General features: G+C 44.4%; 1 protein-coding gene across 16 annotated transcripts in view; it reads right to left on the reverse strand.

The window, feature by feature from the left end:
- Nucleotides 1–22,070, reverse strand: part of SNAP91 (synaptosome associated protein 91) — a 262,921-nt gene that overhangs the window by 135,572 nt on the left and 105,279 nt on the right. For all 16 annotated transcript variants that reach the window (XM_033937980.1, XM_033937977.1, XM_033937978.1 and 13 more), the window contains exon 6: nucleotides 8,533–8,626. In XM_033937980.1, the coding sequence (XP_033793871.1) occupies nucleotides 8,533–8,626 (94 nt within the window). The remainder of the gene's footprint in view (nucleotides 1–8,532; nucleotides 8,627–22,070) is intronic.

The following is a 22,070-nucleotide window of genomic DNA, read 5'->3' on the forward strand; positions in this document are numbered from 1 at the left end:
ACAAGGTACAGTATTTCGGTCTCGTGGTTGGCGGGAGAGATGGAAGGGTCGGCAGGGGGGGTGAGCGGGAAGCGCTGCTACCGGCAATTAGGGATTATATTAGGACCTACCCCGAAAATCATGCTAGCCAGTCTATTTAGTGTACCTAGGGCAATGAGGGGATTTAGTGACTTGCCCAGGGTCACAAGGCGCAGCATGGGATTTGAACCCACAACCTCAGGGTGCTAAGGCTGTAGCTCTAACCACTGCGCAGTGTAGTACTCAAATACAGTATTTTATCATAAAGAGATTGTTCTAGTTAATTCTGGTCAAAGTCACATTGATGTAAATGTTTATTTCTGTTCTTGGACATACAAAAGTACATGAGATTAAAAAAAATAAATTCTAAATAGCAACTGCAAAGCTAAAAAAAAACGTCACAAATTTTCTATTCTGGTGCACAGGTACCAGTGCAGAGACCCTCACACCACAGAATTTACACCACAACCTTTCATGTTAAATTGTGTCATTTGTCTTATAAAAGGCTTGTTGTCCCAATAATGAGCTTGTCACACTCCCACATACCTTGAAATACTTTCTAGAACACAGCTGGCATAATCACACTTGTTCACTATAATTAAGCTGTACATGTTATGTGCAAACAGACTGAACCAGACGGTGTTATTTCACAGACTTTCCTTCTAAAGAAGTTATTTTCGATTCTATATGTTTTATAACTAGTGCTGTTTTCTCTTGCTCTTATAATTTGGTCAAAATTATTCCCCCCCCAACAGTATATTTTGTTTCTGAAATAGACATACCTCATTCATTATGATTACTTAAAAAAAACACACACACACAGGGAGGTAAACTTTAAATGTTATATTGTGTGAGGGTGATTTTGGATATCACCTTAATGCTACCAATGGTAAACTGTTTTGTTTTGGGAGAATGGGAACAAGAAGAGGAGGAGTCCAACCTTGTCTGCAGTGAAAAAAACAATCAGGAACAAACAAACAAAAACTGCAGATATGTACAACGATGTAGGCAAATTTTATTGTGATAACCAAAATATATATTAAAACCTTTTTACCAAACAAGGGGCCCAACACGGTCTGTGTTTCGGACAACCTTCATCAGGGGTCCATGGTAAAAAAAGGGAAAAAATATGTCACAAAAAATGTTGGAAAATACAATAGAGACAAACAGATGATATATCACACCAAGAGTCACTCGATATAGTGAAAATCGCTTTTATTCTAGCGATGTTCCTGTTTTGGGAGAATGAAAGCTATTCGCTCATGACAATAAGCAAATAAGTTTGGCTCTTGTCCGTCACTTGTATTCCACTGGCAATTAAATTTGTTTCTTTCTTCTGCTGCTTATAATTGATGCTTTATGTCATATTTTATGCTTTATATCAGATCCTTGTAAACACAACAAAAAAACCAAATAAATTAAATGGTTATCTATTAATTAAATATATTTATACAACGTTTCAAGTTTCAAGTTTAATAGTTTTTTTGATTAATCGCTTAATCATACTTCTAAGTGATGAACAGTTTAAAATTCCATTTGGTGAGAAACAATACAATACAAAATTTTATATAAAGACATTAGGGATTGAAGTTTAACTTAATATACTCATAACACTAGGTAAAAAGGGATGTGAAATACAAATCAATATAGAAAAGTAGAAACAAAAAGGGAAAGGTACAAAAGGTAAACAAAATAAAAGATAAAATATTATAAGATAAAATTAGTTAGGCCTATGGATTATTAAAATTCGTTTTCAAAGGCATCTTTGAAGAGAAATGTTTTTAAATTACTTTTGAATTTTCCAAGTTCCTGTTCTTCCCTTAAATACATTGGAAGGGCGTTCCAAGTCTGTGGTGCGGTCACCGAGAAAATAAATTGCCGTCTTGTATTAATAACCTTCAGCGAAGGAATAGTTAGTAAATTCTGTTCATTAGATCTCAAAACTCTATTTGGAGAATATGGAATTAATAATTTGTATATAAATGCTGGGGTTTTATTACAAAGAGATTTGAAAGTCAATATGCAAAGTTTATATGTTATCCGATGGATAACTGGAAGCCAGGGCGCGTTTTTTAGAAGCGGTGTTATGTGGTCATTAAACAGGTCAAAAAAGGCAGTAGACTAGGTCCTGATTAATTATTTTATTACATTTTAAATAGAGAGACAAGCGTCAGGTAAATCTCCCCATAAAAGGGGGTTTTCAAGAGAAAGAAAACCAATCTTCTCTTACTCCTCATAACATCACCGGCTTTGTCCCAACCTCCCTACCAAATTAATTAATGTTTAATATTATAATCTACTTCCTATACTTACTACTTTTAATTACTATCCAACTTTATTTCATTTATTTCATTCTTCTTGCAATATAAAATTAATCAATTTAATACTTCATCATGGTAGGGGATTCTAAAAAGCCTACATACCAAATTGACACTCGAAACCCACCCACAAATGATCTGACACCTAATTTAAAGTGCTTTTATGCCATAAATATTTCCAATTCCTTGAATTCATTGTTGTTCCTTCAATATTTTGGGTATTCAATTCAGCAAAGCTTATTCTAAAGTACTTGTTTGAAATAATTCATTGAAAGTGCTCATGTGCTATAAATGCTATGTTCATAATTTGCTATAGTTCATAATTGAATCCATTTTAATTTCCTTTTATAGACTTCAATTCATAAAGCAGTTTACTACCGTTCAAAAAGGACTTAGCTCAACATTGCTCTTTTAAGAACCGCAGGCGTTGCTTTCTCATTTATCTGTCTTCCTTTTTGAAAATTAGTATGAACGGTGGTTCAAAGGCCCTAGATCCACAATATCCTCATCCCCCCTTCGCAGTCAATTATCTTCTCTTTCATTCCCTTCCCACTTTGTCCAGCATCTCCTCACTCTGTCCCTGTCCCTCCCCTGTTACAAAAAACAAACTGTGAGCCCATTAGGGGCAGAGAAGTACTTGAATATCACAATCTGCTTTTGTTGTACCACAGAAAAGTGGTATATCAGACTCATTACCCTCTACTCCACTGAGCCCAAGATTGCAGTAAAATAAAAACCCAAGCGCTTTACAGCTTGTGAGGGTTGGTTTATAGCATTGCACAAGGACTGCAGAGTCTCAACGTAAACTTCCCATTAAAGGGGCACCTGAAGAAGCCCATTGGGGCATGACTTGTGCACATGCCTAAACTACAAGGCCCTGTGCTACCTTACACAGACTAACAAGTGCCATGCTGGAGCTGGCCTGCCATCCCACAAACTCTTACTGCCCTAGAAAGAAGCCTAATCTGCCTAGCAGCAAGGCCTGGTATATCACCTTTTGTGCAACCAAGGCCTGACCCAAACTGTCATGGCTGCCTGCTGGTTTCCTGTATTTCTACGTTTTTGATTGATGGTTCCTACTTTCTTCTATTTATACTATTAAGGCAGGGGTGCCCAAATGGTCGATCGCGATCAACCAGTCGATCGCGTTGCCTTTGTGATCTTTTTCTCCCTGCTGCTTCCCTGAGCCAGACCTAGCGCGTACAAGCGTCAGACTCGCAAGACTTCATCTCCGACGTCAATTCTGACGTCGGAGAGGAAGTTCTTGGCCAGCCAATCGCTGCCTGGCTGGCCTGGAACTTCCTCCCCGACGTTAGAATTGACGTCAGAGGTGAAGTCTTGTGAATCTGGCGCTTGTATGCGCTAGGCCTGGCTCGGGGAAGCAGCAGGGAGAAATCGGCGTGGTGGCTTGGGGGTGGGGGTAGGGAAAGAATCGGAAAGTGGAGAAGTCGGTACGATGGCTTGGGGGGGCAGGGGGAAAGAGAAAGAAAGGCAGAAATAAAGAGGGGGGCCAGTGGGAGAGAGAAAGGCAGAAAGAAAGAGGGGGCAAAGGTAGAGAGAAAGAAAGGCAGAAATAAAGAGGGGGGGGCAGGGGGAGCAAGAAAGGCAGAAAGAAAGAGGGGCAGGGGTAGAGAGAAAAAAATGACATGCAGGCAGGGGTAGAGAGAAAGAAAGGCAGAAATAAAGAGGGGGGCAGGGGGAGAGAGAAAGAAAGGCAGAAAGAAATATTGGCTTTACAGAAGGAGGAAGTGCAACCATAGACTCATGAAATCACCAGACAAAAAGGTAGGATAAATGATTTTATTTCAATTTAGTGATCAAAATGTGTCAGTTTTAAGAATTTATATCTGCTGTCTATATTTTGCACTATGGCCCCCTTTTACTAAACCGCAATAGCAGTTTTCAGCGCAGGGAGCCTATGAGCGTCTAGAGCAGCGCTGGGCATTCGAAACCGGGATATCCTCGAGGTCCGGCATTGGAGACCTCGAACGAGGAGTCGGTGGTCTAGTCGAAGTTGGGGGTAGATCGAGGCTTAGTTGAAGAAGGTCTTTCTTTAGAAGAAGAACTATGCCTGGAAGGATGACTCGATGAAGGCCTCAATCGTCGATGAGAACTGTGCCTGGAAGCAGATCTCGAAGATCGAGGAGACTTCGCCTCGGAGATGGAAGCAGCCAATGGTATCAAAGAATGTATAGGACTGGAGGCTGTAAATCGAAGCTCCAAAGGCTTGGTGGAGGAACCTCTATGCACTCCCAAAGACTGCTCCTTGTATAGAGTGTGAGGATTCCTTCCGAGGCACTCGCAAAGATTCTGCTCCTTGCTGTACATGCTTGGATGCCAGACCAGACACTCGCAGAGCCTCTGCTCCCTGCAAAGAGTGTGTAAGCTCAGACTGAGGCAGGGGAAGCGGCTCAACCTCGCGGGAGTCTGCTGAATGCCCAGGCTGGATAAGAGGAAGAAGCTTCGGTCCCATATTAGTAAGGAACTGAATAAATTGCTTCTCCAATATTGTCTGGAAAGAAGCCAGCAAAGATGGATCCGCGTCTGAAACCGGACCACCTGCTTTGGCTGGAGGTTCCCTCGAGGTAGTGTGAGTGTGCTTCGACTTGGAAGTCTTAGGCACTTTAATCACTACCGCTGGAACTGTCTGCTGAGCTATCTGACCTGAGGAAACAGGGGAAGATACAGCAGATGTCGTCAAAGAAAGAGCCGCTGCAAACGAGATGGAAGCAGTAGAAGCAGGAGGAACCTCGGTAGGAGTCGAGGCCGAGGTCGCCTTTGAAGTCGAGGGATCAGAAGAAGAATCCATCTCAAAGAGCTTGTCCACCAAAATACAACGATGATTGAAGGCTCGAGGCTGAAGCATAGCACAGTGCAGGCACGACTTCGGATGATGTTTCGGCTCAAGGCACTCGAGGCAGCGACGGTGTGGGTCCGTAAGAGAAATCGCACGCTGGCACTTGCTACACTTCTTGAAGCCCGTGACAGGCCGGGACATAGAAGTAAAAATAGCCGCCGCAAGATCGAAGCCCTCGGGCTGCGGCCGAGCGGTCTGTCCTGGGAAACCGACGGAAGAGGAAAATTTTTTTTTTTAACTGAAATGAAAGAAATAAAATAAGAACAGCGATTAGCGAGAAAAAAAAATACAAACCGCAGTTCAGAGAAAGCACAAAGTAACGAAGTTAAACGCAGAGAGTCAAAGATGGATTTCTCGGCTCTGCGGAAAACTGAGAACTGAGGAGACGCGCCCTGCGCTGGGCGGGAAGGCACTTGCGCATGTGCGGTGCGGGCGACTCGAAACTTCAAGTTTCTTCAAGCAAGTCTGCTTGTGAGGCGTCTGCATCCGGGCTCCATCAAAGACATCACCCATATGTGAGAATAGGCTGCCTGCTTGTCCTGGGATAAAGGGGAGATACAATACCGACGTTTAAATACTTAAAAGGTATTAATATAGAAACAAATCTTTTTCAGAGAAAGGAAAATGGTAAAACTAGAGGACACGAATTGAGGTTGCAGGGTAGTAAACTTAGGAATAATAACAAAAAGAAAAGTGGCAAAGGAACTGTACACAACAACCAGAGATAATATACTAAAATCTATTAATAAAAATGAATTTGTATTGGAAAAAAGTCTGTATTGCGGACCCAAAACAGATAATGAATCTGTGTTGGATCAAGAATTTGGAACCCGTTATGGTCTGTGTTTCAGCTCTAAAGCCTGCTTCAGGGGTACAATAAAACATCCATTAGATGGCAATCTCATAACATCGGTGACCCAATGAAACATATCGTAGGAGAGCAAAACAGCATCTCTCCAACACAAGACCATGTACAACGTTATCAGTTTAGAGGTACGTAGCCATATGAACTCTTAAGTACCTCTAAACTGATAACGTTGTACATGGTCTTGTGTTGGAGAGATGTGTTCATTGGGTCACCAATGTTATGAGATTGCCATCTACTGGATGTTTTATTGTACCCCTGAGGTAGGCTTTGGAGCTGAAACACAGACCATAACAGGTTCCAAATTCTTGATCCAACACAGATTCATTATCTTCTTTTGGGTCCATAATGCAGACTTTTTTCCAATACAGATTTGTTTTTATTTGTATTAATACATTTTAGTATATTATCTCTGGTTGATGTGTACAGTTCCTTCCAGTTTTTGTTGTTTGCTTACCGTGGGGCATTTGTTTTCCTAGTTTTTTTTGTGTAGACTTAGAAGTAATGTCTGGAAATTCTTTTTCATGGAGAGGGTGGCTGATGCTGGAATGCACTGCTTAGGGGGGAAGGGGTGGAGACGAAATGGTGATGGAATTCAAAAAAGGCTTGGGATAAACACAGAGGATCTCTAATTAGAAAATAAATGGCATAAAAAACAAAACTTAAAATGATTGCATGTGTGTTTGATGTGTAGATGGCAACTCTGGCTGTGAAGAACCAACACCAGGTTTGCACGGACTATGTCCCCTATGTGGCAATTCGGTTTATGATGGGGCTGGAGAGAGCTTTGTTGGAAACTCCAGTAATATGGAATGTGGGGACTCTGTCAGGCAAACTTTTACAGTCCGTATCCTGCAAATGACAAGATGGTTGGGATATGCTGGAGTGGGCTTTGACAGCAACTCCAGTAGGTGTAACCTGAGGACAGTGCCAGGTGGACTTCTATGGTCTATGTCCCAGGAATGCCAAAGAAAAACAGTTTGACTATGAATTGATGAGTTGGGCAAACTGGATGGACCATTCTGCTGTCATTTTCTCTGTTACCATGTCTAAGGAAGAGTATTTCCATGTTCTGTAATTCTCTGTACTTTCCTAATCATTTCCTACTAGAAACATAGAAACATGATGGCAGATAAAGGCCAAATGGCCCATCCGCAGTAACAATTATCTCTTCCCTCTAAGAGATCCCACATTCCTATCCCAGGCTTTCTTGAATTCAGACACAGTCTATCTCCAACACTTCTTCCAGGAGTCTGTTCCACGCATCTACCACCCATTTTGTAAAAAAGTATTTCCTTCAATTATTCTGGAGCCCATCACCTCTTAACTTCATCCTATGCTCTCTCATTGCAGAGTTTCCATTCAAATGAAAGAGACTCAACTCATGCACATTTATATTACAGAGCGAACAAGAAAAGGACCTGGGTGTACTGATAGATAGGACCCTGAAACCGTCGGCACAATGCACGGCAGCGGCAAAGAAAGCAAATAGAATGTTAGGCATGATAAAGAAAGGAATCACGAGTAAATCGGAGAAAGTTATAATGCCGCTTTATAGAGCAATGGTCAGACACACTTGGAATACTGTGTCCAACATTGGTCTCCCAACCTAAAGCAGGATATAAAACTGCTGGAGAGGGTGCAGAGACGAGCAACGAAGCTAATAAAAGGTATGGAGAACTTGGAATACGAAGAATGACTTAAGAGACTGGGATTGTTCTCCCTTGAGAAGAGGAGACTGCGAGGGGATATGATCGAGACTCAAAATACTGAAAGAAATCGACAAAATAGAGTAGGAAAAAAAATTATTTACAATGTCCAATGTGACATGGACAAGAGGACATGGACTGAAGCTAAGGGGGGACAAGTTCAGGACAAATATCAAGAAGTTCTGCTTCATGCAATGAGTGGTGGACACTTGGAATGCTCTCCCTGAAGAGGTAATTGCAGAATCCACCGTTCTAGGATTTAAAAGCAAACTAGATGCACAACTCCTTACGAGAGGCATAGAGGGATATGGGTGACTAAAATTACACCAGGTGTACACCTGGCTGGGCCTCTGCGTGTGCGGATCACCAGACTTGATGGACCGAAGGACTGATCCAGAGATGGCAGTTCTTATAGATATTTAAACGTCTCTATCATATCTCCCCTCTCCTGCCTTTCCTCCAAAGTATACAGATTGAGATCTTTAAGTCTGTCCCCATACGCCTTATCATGAGGACCATGCACCATTTTAGTAGCCTTCCTCTGAATTGACTCCATTCTTTTTATATCTTTTTGAAAGTGCGGCCTCGAGAATTGTACACAATATTCTAAATGAGGTCTCACCAGTCTTATACAGGAGCATCAATACCTCCTTTTTCCTACTGGCCATACCTCTCCCTATGCACCCTAGCATCTTACAGTACTTGTACCTAAAACCTTTTGAATGAATTGGAATATGTTTTTAAAACCTTTTAAAAAATACTTACATCAAACTCAAGTAGTGCATCGATTTGTCCTTGTAATATTGGCATGCCCTTCAACAATTTTTCTGGTACCATTGTTCTCATTACACCATCAGCCCTGCAGCATAAGAAAAAACACAATTTACAAATGGAATGACAAAGTATCCATGAGGACTACGATAAGCTTGCCAACTGGATCCAGTTTTGTCCAAAACGGTTGATCTAGTCCTGTGTTTACCCCATTGCACGCAGAAGACTTAGCCTTGCTTTTCTTAGGAGAAATCAGAACCACATAGCCCAACAAGGAACAAGGTAAATCCAGGATTGATCAACACTAAGGTGAATCTGGATCCAGCTGGCCACCCTAATTCTAAATGCAATAAGCCACAGACTCCCAATATTGAGATTGGTTTGTAACCAAACAGTGATGGATTGTTGTTGTTTCCTGGCTCTCACCTTGTCTAGGTAGGTAGAACTGACGTTTCAGCCATTATGCTATGGCTTTCTTCAGGGTTTGCTGCGAGGTCTGCAGTTTGCCTTTATATAGAACAGGGAGTTGTGTTGGTCATAAATTTAAATTTTGGAGGGAAAGTTCCACATTTTTGACCAATGAACTTTCTCACCAAAAATTCAAATTCATGACCAACAGACCCTCTCTGTTCTCAATCAGGTCAGTGAACCCATTATATATAAGTGCAGACCTCACAGCATACCCTGAAGAAAGTCACCGCATGATGGTTGAAACGCTGGTTCTACCTACCCAGAAGCAGTGAGACCTGGAAAGCAGCAATAATCACGACGCCACTCGCAGAAGCCTAAGAGAAAAACAATGATAATTAAAATACTAGCAATATCAAATCCTTAAACAAATGTGGTATTAGTCCAAATAATCCTTGCTTACCTTAAGGCATACATTATCTGAACAGTAATATTTCTATGTTCTGGACAGATTTGTAAAATATGGCATATTTCTGAGCCAAAAAGGTTTTAAACATACAGTATAATTTGGAAAGCCATCTCATTAACGACTAAGATGTCAGATTATACATGCTACATTATTGTATTTCTTTATTTTAGTTGCATTGGAAGGATAACTCATCCTTTATGATTCATCTAAATACCATTTTACTTTACAGAAAATATGAAGATATTCTCCAGAAATATTTACTTACATATATGTTTACATGATGGAAATGAAAAACAGACAATTATTTAGAAAAATCTTCCTTACCTATATAAGAATATATTGTTATAGTATATCCTATAACTGCTCATGAATATTACGTTTATAAGTTTAATTATTAACTTTATTGATTATAACATTTAACAGCTGTACATTAACCACCTTTTTGGATGGTAATCATTCTATTCCTGGTTTCTATTTGAGCTTTATTTATAACATTTCTGTATCATATAAGCATGTTACCCTTTATACTGCTTTCTTTTTGTAACAAGAAAATTCTTCAATTAAAAAAAAAAGCCCACTAGCAATATAATTTGCTACCAACACAAAAAACACAATTGAAATGAATATAAAATCATGAAATAATGCCCCTGACCCACCCATGCCCCTCTAGAAGTCGTGCATGAGGGAACTAACATGATCAAATTTCTAAATAGTGCACTAGTGACTAAGAGCAACTGTGCATGCAACTGCTTCATGTGAATTAAGCCAATTATTACATTGTGCACACAGCTACATTTATTCTATACATTTTGCTCACAAACTTGCACACTAGGCATAAATTTGGGCGCACAACCCTAGAGGTATTAGGAAGAGGGGGCCGTGATTATAAAATTGTTACCTGTTTAGTTGATAAGCGAGATAAAAATGTTTTAAAATAAAATCTAATTACGAGAGCCTAAATAGCAGCTATATACTTAGACCGCAGAGATGGCTCGTACGTATTATGAAAATATTTTCTTTTGAACATCCGCTATAATAAAACCCTTAGCGCGCATGCGCACTTCAAACTCTGTGCCTCCGTGCATCCGTGTTTTACGCTACCGTGCCACCGCATGCGCTGGAGGCAAAAGAAGGAGAGTTTGGCGGTTTCCACGTGCGCAGTAGCATATATTCCAATTCAGGAAAGCACTGAAAACTCACCTTTTTTCCTCAACGCAATGACCCATTCTCATGTAGTCTCCTGCATGATACCTTTCAAGCAATTTCTTTGTAATATCTATGTCTCTGTAGCAATTCTAATATTGTGTAAGCCACAATTCCTAGCTGACATTTGTGAGATACAAGAGTTGATATGGTATGGTATAGAATATATACCAAAAATAAGGCAACTCTCTTCTACTGCAAACAAAATCAGCAGGACCCAATCAACCACTAAAACAATGGTGAAAAAAGACCTCAAAGTTTTACAGGGGAAATATCAAACGGCACGCAGCTGTATCAAAGTCACCCACTGTGATCATAGGTCTTTTACAAACTCCATTGAAAATAGATAATTCATATATTAGGTCCCCCAGTTAATTTGACAGTAGGAATATTATTCGTGCTGTGTTTCACACACCTAGCAAGTCAGCAAGAAAAAAAGCTTTACACACCCAGAAGGGCCGCCATGAAACTCCACTTGTTAGTCGACAAAAAAAAAAATTCACAGCTCATCCAAAAATAGCATTTGACTTATCTGTACTAGCTGACTTGCTGGTGAAAATCCCAACGTTGGGATTTCAACCATGTATTTTCACCAGCAAGTCAGCTAGTGCAAATTAACTGGGGGACCTAATATATGACTATAAAAAGTCCACAATCCATTTGGGGAAATCCATTGTTTACTCGTAGGAAAAGCAGCATAAAATCTGTTTTACTCTCTAGGATCTTGCCAGGTACTTGTGACCTTCAGTCTGTCCCCCACTATGACAACTTTTACGTTCTTATAGCTTTCAGTAGAACAATAATCGTAAATACAAAGCCAAAGAAACAGTATAGTTGGCTCAGCAAGAAGAAACCTCAAAAAATCTTGTGAAACACACTAAACAATCACCAAATTGGCTAAAACACAAGAGAAAATATCCAAACTGGATATGGAGGAGAAATACTTAAGGATCTCAAGCGCTCACAGCTAAAGGCCCGATATATATTACAAGCCAATAACCATAGGGTGAGCTATCATTGGTCCTGTATATTTTCCTATTTTCTCAATTATTATCAAAACATTATTTTTTTATTTTTTGTTTTAATTTTAAAATATAATTTTTTTAATATGTTGAATGTTATACAAAACTTGTTTTGCTTCATCTGAATACTTGCAAACCGTTTTTTAATTAATTAAAGTACTGGTTTTCATTTACTAAATAGTACTCTCCCATTCAGAAATACCGTATTTGCCGGCGTATAAGACGACTTTTTAGTACCTTAAAATCCTCCCCAAAGTTGGGGGTCGTCTTATACGCCGGGTACAGTTTACATGCCCTTACTTGCGGGGCTGGATGTACTCAGTCGCGCGGCTCTTCTTCTCCCTACCTTCTCTGCTTGCAGCACAGAGCCGAACGGAAGTCTTTCCGACGTCAGCGCTGACGTCGGAGGGGAGGGAGGGCTTAAACAAAGCTTAAACAAAGCCCTCCCTCCCTCCGACGTCAGCGCTGACGTCGGGAAGACTTCCGTTCGGCTCTGTGCTGCAGGCATGGCAGGTAAGGAGAAGGAGAGTAGCCTCGCGGTTCGAGTGGCTACCAAGAGAGAGGGGCGGCCGCCCCGCCCCGGTTGCAGCACAGCCGGCCAGGTTCCCTTACTTTTGTGGCACTTCCCCGACCGACCGATAACAGCCCGGGTCCGACAATCCTCCCTGCCCTGTAGCCGCGAATCTAAATACCTTCTTACAGCAGCTGTAAGAAGGTAATTTAGATTCGCGGTTAAGGGCAGGGAGGTTTGTCGGACCGGGGCTGTTGTCGGTTGGTCGGGGAAGTGCCACAAAAGTAAGGGAACCTGGCCGGCTGTGCTGCACCCGGGGCGGTAGAGAAGGTGTGCGGAAGAAGGGGTAGTCTTATACGGCGAGTATAACACAAAACTCTATATTTTAACTAAAAGTTGGGGGGTCGTCTTATACGCCCAGTCATCCTATACGCCGGCAAATACGGTATATAGATTATGAAGTACTTAGCTTCATGACATGACATATATATCGGGCCTTTAGCTGTGAGCGCTTGAGATCCTTAAGTATTTCTCCTCCATATCCAGTTTGGATATTTTCTCTTGTGTTTTAGCCAATTTGGTGATTGTTTAGTGTGTTTCAGCAAGAAGAAAGCCAATGCTCTCAAGTAGCCCATTCATAGCCCAGATACAAATCAAATAGAAAATCTATGGTGAGGCTTGAAAAAGCTCGATACTCTGCCAAGGAGTAGAAACTGCATCACCCTGCTGTGAAAAGCTGTTAGACAAATGACTCATGGTGTGAAATAGCTTTCCATATTGTATCGAGGAGTGTGAAGACTGTTTCAAGCCATCCTGGTTTCTTATTCTTAATTATTTTCTTTAAATATCTTGATAAATATTCCTTCCTGTTTAGAAGTATAAGTTATGGTTGTGTAGATCGGTGAACACTTCCACTCTAATGCTTTTTGAATTCTAATTTTAACACAGCAAATGTGAAAAAAATGTAAAGGGTGTGTGAAGACACGTGAAAGCCCTATATTTATACCATTTTCACTCCTTTCACCCCAAAATGGAGGTGGTGTTCCCCTAACAGCTTTAAGCAAAAATTCAAGATGAAGCCTACATTAAACATCAAACTGTGATAACAGGTGGTGGTTTGGAATCAGTTTAGTACTCTCCCCTCTGTTCCTCCTATCCTTTCTCTCCTTAAATAGGCTTGATTTTGATGTACCGTATTTTCACGTAGATAACGCGCACCCGTGTAAAACGCGCACACGGGTATAGCGCGCGGAAAACACAAATCTATGTACAGAAATTTTTATATACCGCGCACACCCGTATACCGCGCATGCTGCCCGACTCTCCCATCGCCGCCCGACTCTCCTTTTGCCCGCCCCGACTCTCCTCTGGCCTCCCCGACTCTCCTTTCGCCCGCCCCGACTCTCCTCTCCCCCTTGAAGTCCTGTCCCCACCCTGAAAACCTGATCCCCCCCACCGACGTCCGATTCACCCCAACGCAGGACCGCTCGCACCCCCACCCCGAAGGACCGCTCGCAAGCACTCCCGTCCTCTTGCCCCAGCCAACCGCGGCACCCCCGACACGATCGGGGCAAGAGGGAGCCCAAGCCCTCTTGCCCCGCCGACTCCCCGACAATATCGGGCCAGGAGGGAGCCCAAACCCTCCTGGCCACAGCGACCCCCTACCCCCACCCCGCACTACATTACGGGCAGGAGGGATCCCAGGCCCTCCTGCCCTCGACGCAAACCCCCCCTCCCCCCAACGACCGCCCCCCCCCAAGAACCTCCAACCGCCCCCCCAACCGACCCGCGACCCCCCTGGCCGACCCCCACGACACCCCACCCGCCTTCCCCGTACCTTTGTGTAGTTGGCCGGACAGACGGGAGCCAAACCCGCCTGTCCGGCAGGCAGCCAATGACGGAATGAGGCCGGATTGGCCCATCCGTCCCAAAGCTCCGCATACTGGTGGGGCCTAAGGCGCCTGGGCCAATCAGAATAGGCCCGGGAGCCTTAGGTCCCTCCTGGGGGCGGGGCCTGAGGTACATGGGCCCAACCCGACCATGTGCCCAAGGCCCCACCCCCAGGAGGGACCTAAGGCTCCCGGGCCTATTCTGATTGGCTCAGGTGCCTTAGGCCCCACCAGTAGGCGGAGCTTTGGGACGGATGGGCCAATCCGGCCTCATTCCGTCGTTGGCTGCCTGCCAGACAGGCGGGTTTGGCTCCCGTCTGTCTGGCCAACTACAGAAAGGTACGGGGAAGGGGGGTGGGGGGGTCGTGGGGGTCGGCCAGGGGGGTCGAGGGTCGGCTGGGGGGGCGGTCGGAGGTTCTTGGGGGAGGGCGGGCGTTGGGGGGAGGGGGTATGCGTCGAGGGCAGGAGGGCCTGGGATCCCTCCTGCCCGTAATGTAGTGCGGGGTGGGGGTAGGGGGTCGCCGTGGCCAGAAGGGTTTGGGCTCCAAGCCCTCTTGCCCCGATCGTGTCGGGGGAGGCAAGAGGGCTTGAGCTCCCTCTTGCCCCGATCGTGTCGGGGGTGCCGCGGTTGGCTGGGGCAAGAGGGCTTGAGCTCCCTCTTGCCCCGATCGTGTCAGGGGTGCCGCGGTTGGCTGGGGCAAGAGGTCGGGAGTGCGTGCGAGCGGTCCTTCAGGGTGGGGGTGCGGGTGGGAGTGCGTGCGAGCGGTCCTTCAGGGTGGGGATGCGGGTGCGGGTGGGAGCGCGTGCGAGCGGTCCTTCGGGGTGGGGGTGCGTGCGAGCGGTCCTTCGGGGTGGGGGTGCGAGCGGTCCTGCGGGGGGGTGGTGAATCGGACGTCGGGGGGGGGGAACTATGTAAAAAAAATTTTGTACAACGCACTCACGCGTATACCGCGCAAGATTATGCACGGTTTGTAAAAACACGTATAACGCGCGCGTTATATGCGTGAAAATACGGTAGTCATGGAAATATTGCATTGGTTTTGTCTAATTACTTTATTTGTATTGTTTTCAGAGTGTAAAGTTTTTAAATCATACTTACATTACCAAAAGCAGACCAATCTCTACCCAAGACCTAGTTTACCCTGCAAGGTTTAAGAGAAAAGGAAGACTGAGCCCTCAGGAATCAACCAGGCTCAAAATAATGGTTTTGCATGCTTTACCCCTTAGGAGTATCCCAACTGAAAGAATAGAAAAGGAGCTTCTGTGACTATGTCCAAACCACAGCTCTCTACAATTATAAGTTTGTTTTTACCCCAGTCTCCTACAGATGGCAGATAAAGGCCAAATGGCATCCAATCTGCCCATCCATTATCTCCATCTCTCTCTCTCTTTAAGAGATCCCACAAGCCAGTTCCACACCTTCTTGAACTCAGAGATAGTCTTCATCTCCACCACCTCTACCGGGAGCCTATTTCACGCATCTACCACTCTTTCTGTAAAAAAGTATTTCCTTAGATTACTCCTGAGCCTATAGAAAGATTAGGTTTTTATAATATTTCTTGTAGACGTGTCTAGTAGTCCTGAACGCTAGGGTTATGCATCTGAACCTACAAGTTGCTTGCAGAATGCTGTCAATAACATAAGAACATAAGAAGCGCCATCTCCGGATCAGACCTTCAGTCCATCAAGTCCGGCAATCCGTACACGCGGAGGCCCTCCCAGGTGTACACCTGGCATAATTTGTAGTCACCCATATCTTTCTATGCCTCTCATAAGGAGATGTGCATCTAGTTTGCTTTTATATCCTAGGACGGTCGATTCCGCAATAACCTCGTCAGGGAGAGCATTCCAGGTGTCCACCACTCTCTGCGTGAAGCAGAACTTCCTGATATTCATCTTGAATTTGTCTCCCCTCAGCTTCATTTCGTGTCCTCTTGTACGTGTCCAATTGGACAATGTAAATAGTTTTTTCTGCTTTATTTTGTCAATTTCTTTCAGTATTTTGAAGGTCTCGATCATATCCCCTCGCAGTCTCCTTTTCTCAATGGAGAACAATCCCAGTCTCGTAAGTCGATCTTCGTATTCCAGTTTCTCCATACCCATTACTAGCTTTGTTGCTCACCTCTGCACCCTCTCCACCAGTTTTATATCCTTCTTTAGGTTGGGGGACTAATGTTGGACGCAGTATTCCAAGTGGGGTCTGACCATTGCTCTATAAAGTGGCATTATGACCCTCTCTGATCTACTCGTGATTCCCCTCTTTATCATGCCCAACATCCTATTTGCTTTCTTTGCTGCCGCCGCACATTGTGCTGACGGCTTCAGGGTCCTACCAGTACACCCAGGTCCTTTTCTTGTTTGCTGTTACCCAAAGTTGCGCCTGACATTCTATACTCGTGTTCATTATTCTTACTGCCTAAATGCATTACTTTGCATTTCTCCACGTTGAACTTCATCTGCCATTGCTCTGCCCATTTCTCTAACTGATACAAGTCGCTCTGGAGTTTCTCGCTATCCTCCTGTGATCTGATTGCCCGGCATAGCTTTGTGTCGTCTGCAAACTTGATGATCTCACTGGATATTCCTTCTTCCAGGTCATTGATATAAATATTAAATAGGATCGGCCCAAGTACCGAGCTCTGGGGTACACCACTAGACACATCAACAAGAAAGAATCTAATCTTTCTTTCTAGTGCAGTGTGTCTAGCTAGTAGTCCTGAATGTTAGGTTTGTACTAAAGCAGTCCCCTGAGTCTATGGCGGGCCCATTGAGCCTGCCTTCAAAATGGAGTACCTAAAAGCAGCATCTTTCCTGGTGGCTAGTTCTACTCTATAGAACCTGGTAAAGGTATGAAGGGTAGACCATGTAAGTTCTCTACAGATTGCCCGAGGCAAAACCACCCAAATCCCCGCCCATAAGGTAAAAACTCTTCTGGTAAGTAGGTTTTCAATGTGACTGGCGGCTGTTTACCGCAACCCACATATGCAGAAGTAATGGCCATTTCACTCCATCTAGAAATCGAGGCCTTAGACAATGGCCTCTCTTTCTTAAGATGACTGGATCCGATATGCACAATGCATTGGCAACTTGGAGGTACCGGAGAAGCACTTGCTTGACATTCAGCATATGCAATGCTCCATCCTCTTTCTTAGACACCATAGGGTACAAAGCAGGTAAATGAACTTCCTGATTTACGTGGAAGGCAGAGACTACTTTCAGTAAGAAGGAAGGAACCATGCATAAGGAAAGAAAAGGAGGATCAATATTACCATCAATACCTTAACTCAGTGTTTCCCAACCCTGTCCTGGAGGACTAACAGCCAGTCAGGTTTTTGGGATAACCCTAATGAATATGCATGAGAGAGATTTGCATATAATGGAGGTGACAGGTATGCAAATCTGCTCCATGCATATTCATTAGGGCTATCCTGAAAACCTGACTGGCTGGTGGTCCTCCAGGACAGGGTTGGGAACCACTGCCTTAACTGTATCATCCACTTGATTCTAAAGTCATACCCCATGCAGGATAAGTTGTAACCCCATTCTACAAATTCTCATGCTATGCCCACTAAAATGCCTAGAAGTCACAAGATTGTGGCGGTATAGAAAAAATAAAGTTATATATATATATATATATATATTTTTTTTTTACAAAAATAGTTCAGTTCTAGAGTTCGTTACCAGAGGATATGGTAACAGCAGTTAGTGTAGCAGGGTTTAAAATAAGGTTTGGAGAGGAAAAGTCCATAAAGCCGCTGCTTGCCCCAGGATTGGTAGCATGGGATGTTACTGCTATTTGGGTTTCTGCCAGGTACTTGTGACTTGAATTGACTACTCTTGGTAACAGGAAACTGGGCTCGACAGACCTTTGGTCTGACCCAGTATGGCTGTTCTTATGCTCTTAACTGCTGACCAGTAGGTGCTCGTTGCCAATTAGCTAATTAGGTTACACACATAATTGATCCTTTAACAGAGCATGAAAATGCACATTTAACTTTAGGCACCATTTACAGAATTTGGGGAGATAATGTTTACATGGCATACAAATTCTAGATATTCAATAAATATACAGAATAAAGTTCTGAAAACCTTGGGTTACCATACATACGGATTTACCCGGCATGTCCCCAGACGGTTTTCTAAAACCTGGCAGTTAGTCTGCATTTTGGACATTTTTTTTATTTTAAGGTGGGCAGCAGGGGCACCCTTGGGTGGGAGCTGCATCAATTGCAGTCTCATCATGGGTACCTGTGGTCTGAGACAAGGGCTCCTTTTGTGAGCCACTGTAGGTTCATTTGGCGCTGGCAGGAAAGGTCCCGGCACTGCCTGAGCTTGAGGCCACATCTGGAGGGCGTCCACACAAGTGCGTGATATGATCATGTCCACACATGCTTGGGCCTTTCCTGCCACCTCCAACCAGTGCCAAACGAACCTACAACAGCTGGGAGCTCCTACCTCTGAACCATAAGAACATAAGAAGTTGCCTCCGCTGAGGCAGACCAGAGGTCCATCTTGCCCAGCGGTCTGCTCCCGCGGCGGCCCATCAGGCCTATTGCCTGAACAGTGGTCCCAGACTAATTTTTTTTACTTACCTCTAATCCTAACTCTAAACCTACCTCCACTCCTATCTGTACCCCTCAATCCCTTTGTCCTCCAGGTACCTATCCAAACCTTCTTTGAAGCCCTGTAGCGTGCTCCTGCTTATCACACTGGTGCCAGTGGCAGGGCTGTGATTGATAGCTCCCACCCATTGCCACCACAGAGGTATCATAATGGGGGGGAGGGGGAGACAAGGAAAGGGAGGAAAGGAGAGTAGACAAGGTTTATTTGGGAGCGGGGCGGGACCACATGTCTTTTTTACTTAAAAAATATGGTAACCCTTTGTTTTTCTTCTCTTGAAGCAGTAAGATCCCGAAACCTCTAGGTAGAGGAGGAATTAAGATGGCGGACGTCTAGCGGCTGGGTCCGATCGTCTAATTTTTTCTTCTAAAATTTCTACTTTGCAACGCTGCTCTGATCTCTGCACCGCTCTGTCCAGCGGGCGGGCGGGTAGAGTAGCGATTCCTTCTCTGGAGAGGAAGGGGGAGTAATGCTGGAGAAGGTAACGGGTGAAACTACACTCCAGGTTGGATGCAGGGATGGAAGAACGCTGAGGGTGAGGGTTTGGGAACCTCAGCTAAACACCCTGCGGTAACTCTGGAAACTCAATTGGAGGCCATAAGGAGAATAGATGAAAAGGTGGATAAAACCTCTTCTGATATGCAGGTACTGCTTAATAAAGTGGACTCTTTCTTTAAACGTTGAAAAGGTGAAACAGGAATGTTTGATAAAATTGAATCCGAGACTCTCTCTTTGAAAAACTCTATTGCTACAATTATTAGAGAACAATCTTAAACCTTAAGGATGATTGAAAATCATAATCATAGCCTGAATTTGAGAGTAATGAACTTTCCAAAAATTCCTACTATGCCGCCGATTGAGCTCTTTAAAAAATTTCTTATAGAAAATTTGAAGTTTCCGGCTGACCAGATACCACCAATAAATAAATTGTTCCACCAATAAATAAATTGTTCCACCAATAAATAAATTGTTCTATTTGCCTGCCTCAAGGAAAAATTTTGAGGCAAATGAATTACCTGCAATTGGATTACCTGTGTCCGATAGTTTATCTGTCGACACTGATTTATAGAACTTAACGGCAGTTTTGGAAAGCTCGTATTCTGATATTAAAGAGAGAGCTACACTGATTGTTAATTTTATATTTGAGCAAGATCTTAATTCTATAATGAGATTATTTTCAAAAGCTCCGTTTTACAATTTTGCGGTCAAAAAATTTGGTTATCATGATGTAACAAAATTAACCCAAGAAAGGCGAAAGCTATTTCTTGCAATGAGAGATGAGACAAAGAAATTGGGTACTACCTTTATGTTAACCTACCCCTGCAAGTGTATTTAATATAATAAAACCCTAAGCGCGCATGCGCACTGTTACCTGCGTGGTTCTGTTTTCCATGAGCTGTAGGGCCCCATAGGCAAGAGTGCGCATGCGCGCTTCTACTCCCTCCCTCCCTCACTGTAAGTTCGCCACCGTCGTTGCCCCCTCCCCCCCCCCCCCCGTGCACCCTTTCCTGGCGCACAAGAACCCCCCATTGACCCTCCCACCACGAGACACACAAACCTCCCGGCTCCAGCAGCGGCTGCATCACACTAAATACGCTGCTTCGTGGCCTTCCCATGCTCTGATTTCCTCTGCTGGCGTCTCTGATGATGTCATCAGAGACGCGGCAGAAGAAATCGGAGCATGGGAAGGCCGCGAAGCAGCGTCTTTAGTGTGATGCGGCCGCTGCTGGAGCCGGGAGGTTTGACGGTCGTCTCGCGGTGGGAGAGTCAGTGGGGTCAGCTGCACGGTGGCGATAGTGGCGGGGGGGAAAGGGTTTTGCTGCACAGGGGGATGGCTGGCAGGCAGGTTGGCTTTGGAGGGTGCGAGAGGGACAAAGTATGGAAGGCAGTGAGGGGGAGCAGGGAAGAGGTGCTGCTGGTGGAGGGGAGGGTTCTACTGCACAGGGGTATGGCAGGCAAGCTGACTTTGGAGGGTGGGGGTGGGACAAAGTCTGGAAGGCAGTGAGGGGGAGCAGGGAAGAGGTGCTGCTGGACCAGGGAAGCAGGGAAGAAGTGCTGCTGGGCCAGGGGAGCAGGGAAGAGGTGCTGCTAGGCCGGGGGAGCAAGGAAAAGGGGCATGGGAGCAGGGATGAGAGGTAGGGGGAGTACAGAAGAGGTGCTGCTGGACAGGGGGAACAGGGAAGAGGGACCAGGGGAGCAGGGAAGAGGTGCTGCTAGACCGGGGAAGCAGGGAAGAGGTGCTGCTAGACTGGGGGAGCAGGGAAGAGAGACAGGGGGAGCTCGGAAGAGGTGCTGCTGCACAGAGAAGTGGGTTGGGGGAGGGAAATGCTGCTGCACAGGAAAATGGAGGGGGAGGGTATGCTTCTGCTACTACTGCACAGGGAAGTGGAGGGAGAGGGAAATGCTGCTGGTGAGAAAAGGGGGCTGGGGCTGAAAGGGAAAAGATGGGAGAAGGGGGCTGGGGGGTAAAAATAGGTTTGGAGCTGGAGCGGGGGCTGAAAATAGGGGACATGTGAGGGAAGGAGGCTTTACTAGCACCTGTTAATGTAACGGGCTTAAACACTAGTTATTAAATATATGGGTTTGAAATATATTTTTTATGCGCCCGATCAGCTAAGATCCTTTTTGGACCTCAAGGGGTTTATCAGAGATGGAGTGTCTGGCTCAAATAATTAGTAAGAGGAGGAGGGGAGGGAAGGGGAGGGGGTTGACGTAGTTTCCTGTAACTTATCTCTTGGCAATTTTGATTCCTCCTTTCTTTCTGTTTGTGGTCTAAGAAAGAGCTATTTTCATAAGATTGTTATTACTTCTATGTTGCTATGAAGAAGTTAAGAGGTGGTAGGCTCCGGAGTAATTTAAAGAAATACATTTTTACAGAAAGGGTGGTAGATGCATGGAACAGTCTCCCAGAAGAGGTGGTGGAGACAGAGACTATGTCTGAATTCAAAAGGGCCTGGGATAGGCCCTTGGGATCTCTCGGAGAGAGAAATAGATAATGGTTACTACGGATGTGCAGACTAGATGGGCCATTTGGCCTTTATCTGTCATCATGTTCCTATGTTTCTACAACCATAAAGCTCTGTGTTCTCACAATCCAGGTGTAAAGAGCCTTAGCCAATAGGGAGAGGAGATGCAAATGTTAAGAGCCTTAGCCAATAGGGAGATGAGGAGATATGCTGCAGAAGGGTAGACTAGATGGGCCATCATGTTTCTACAACCATAAAGCTCTGTGACCTCACAATGCAGGTGTAAAGAGCCTTAGCCAATAGGGTGAGGAGATGCAAATGTTAAGAGCCTTAGCCAATAGGGAGATGAGGAGATATGCTGCAGAAGGGTAGACTAGATGGGCCATCATGTTTCTACAACCATAAAGCTCTGTGACCTCACAATGCAGGTGTAAAGAGCCTTAG

This window comes from Geotrypetes seraphini, chromosome 3, assembly GCF_902459505.1.
Source record: "Geotrypetes seraphini chromosome 3, aGeoSer1.1, whole genome shotgun sequence".
NCBI lineage: Eukaryota > Metazoa > Chordata > Amphibia > Gymnophiona > Dermophiidae > Geotrypetes > Geotrypetes seraphini.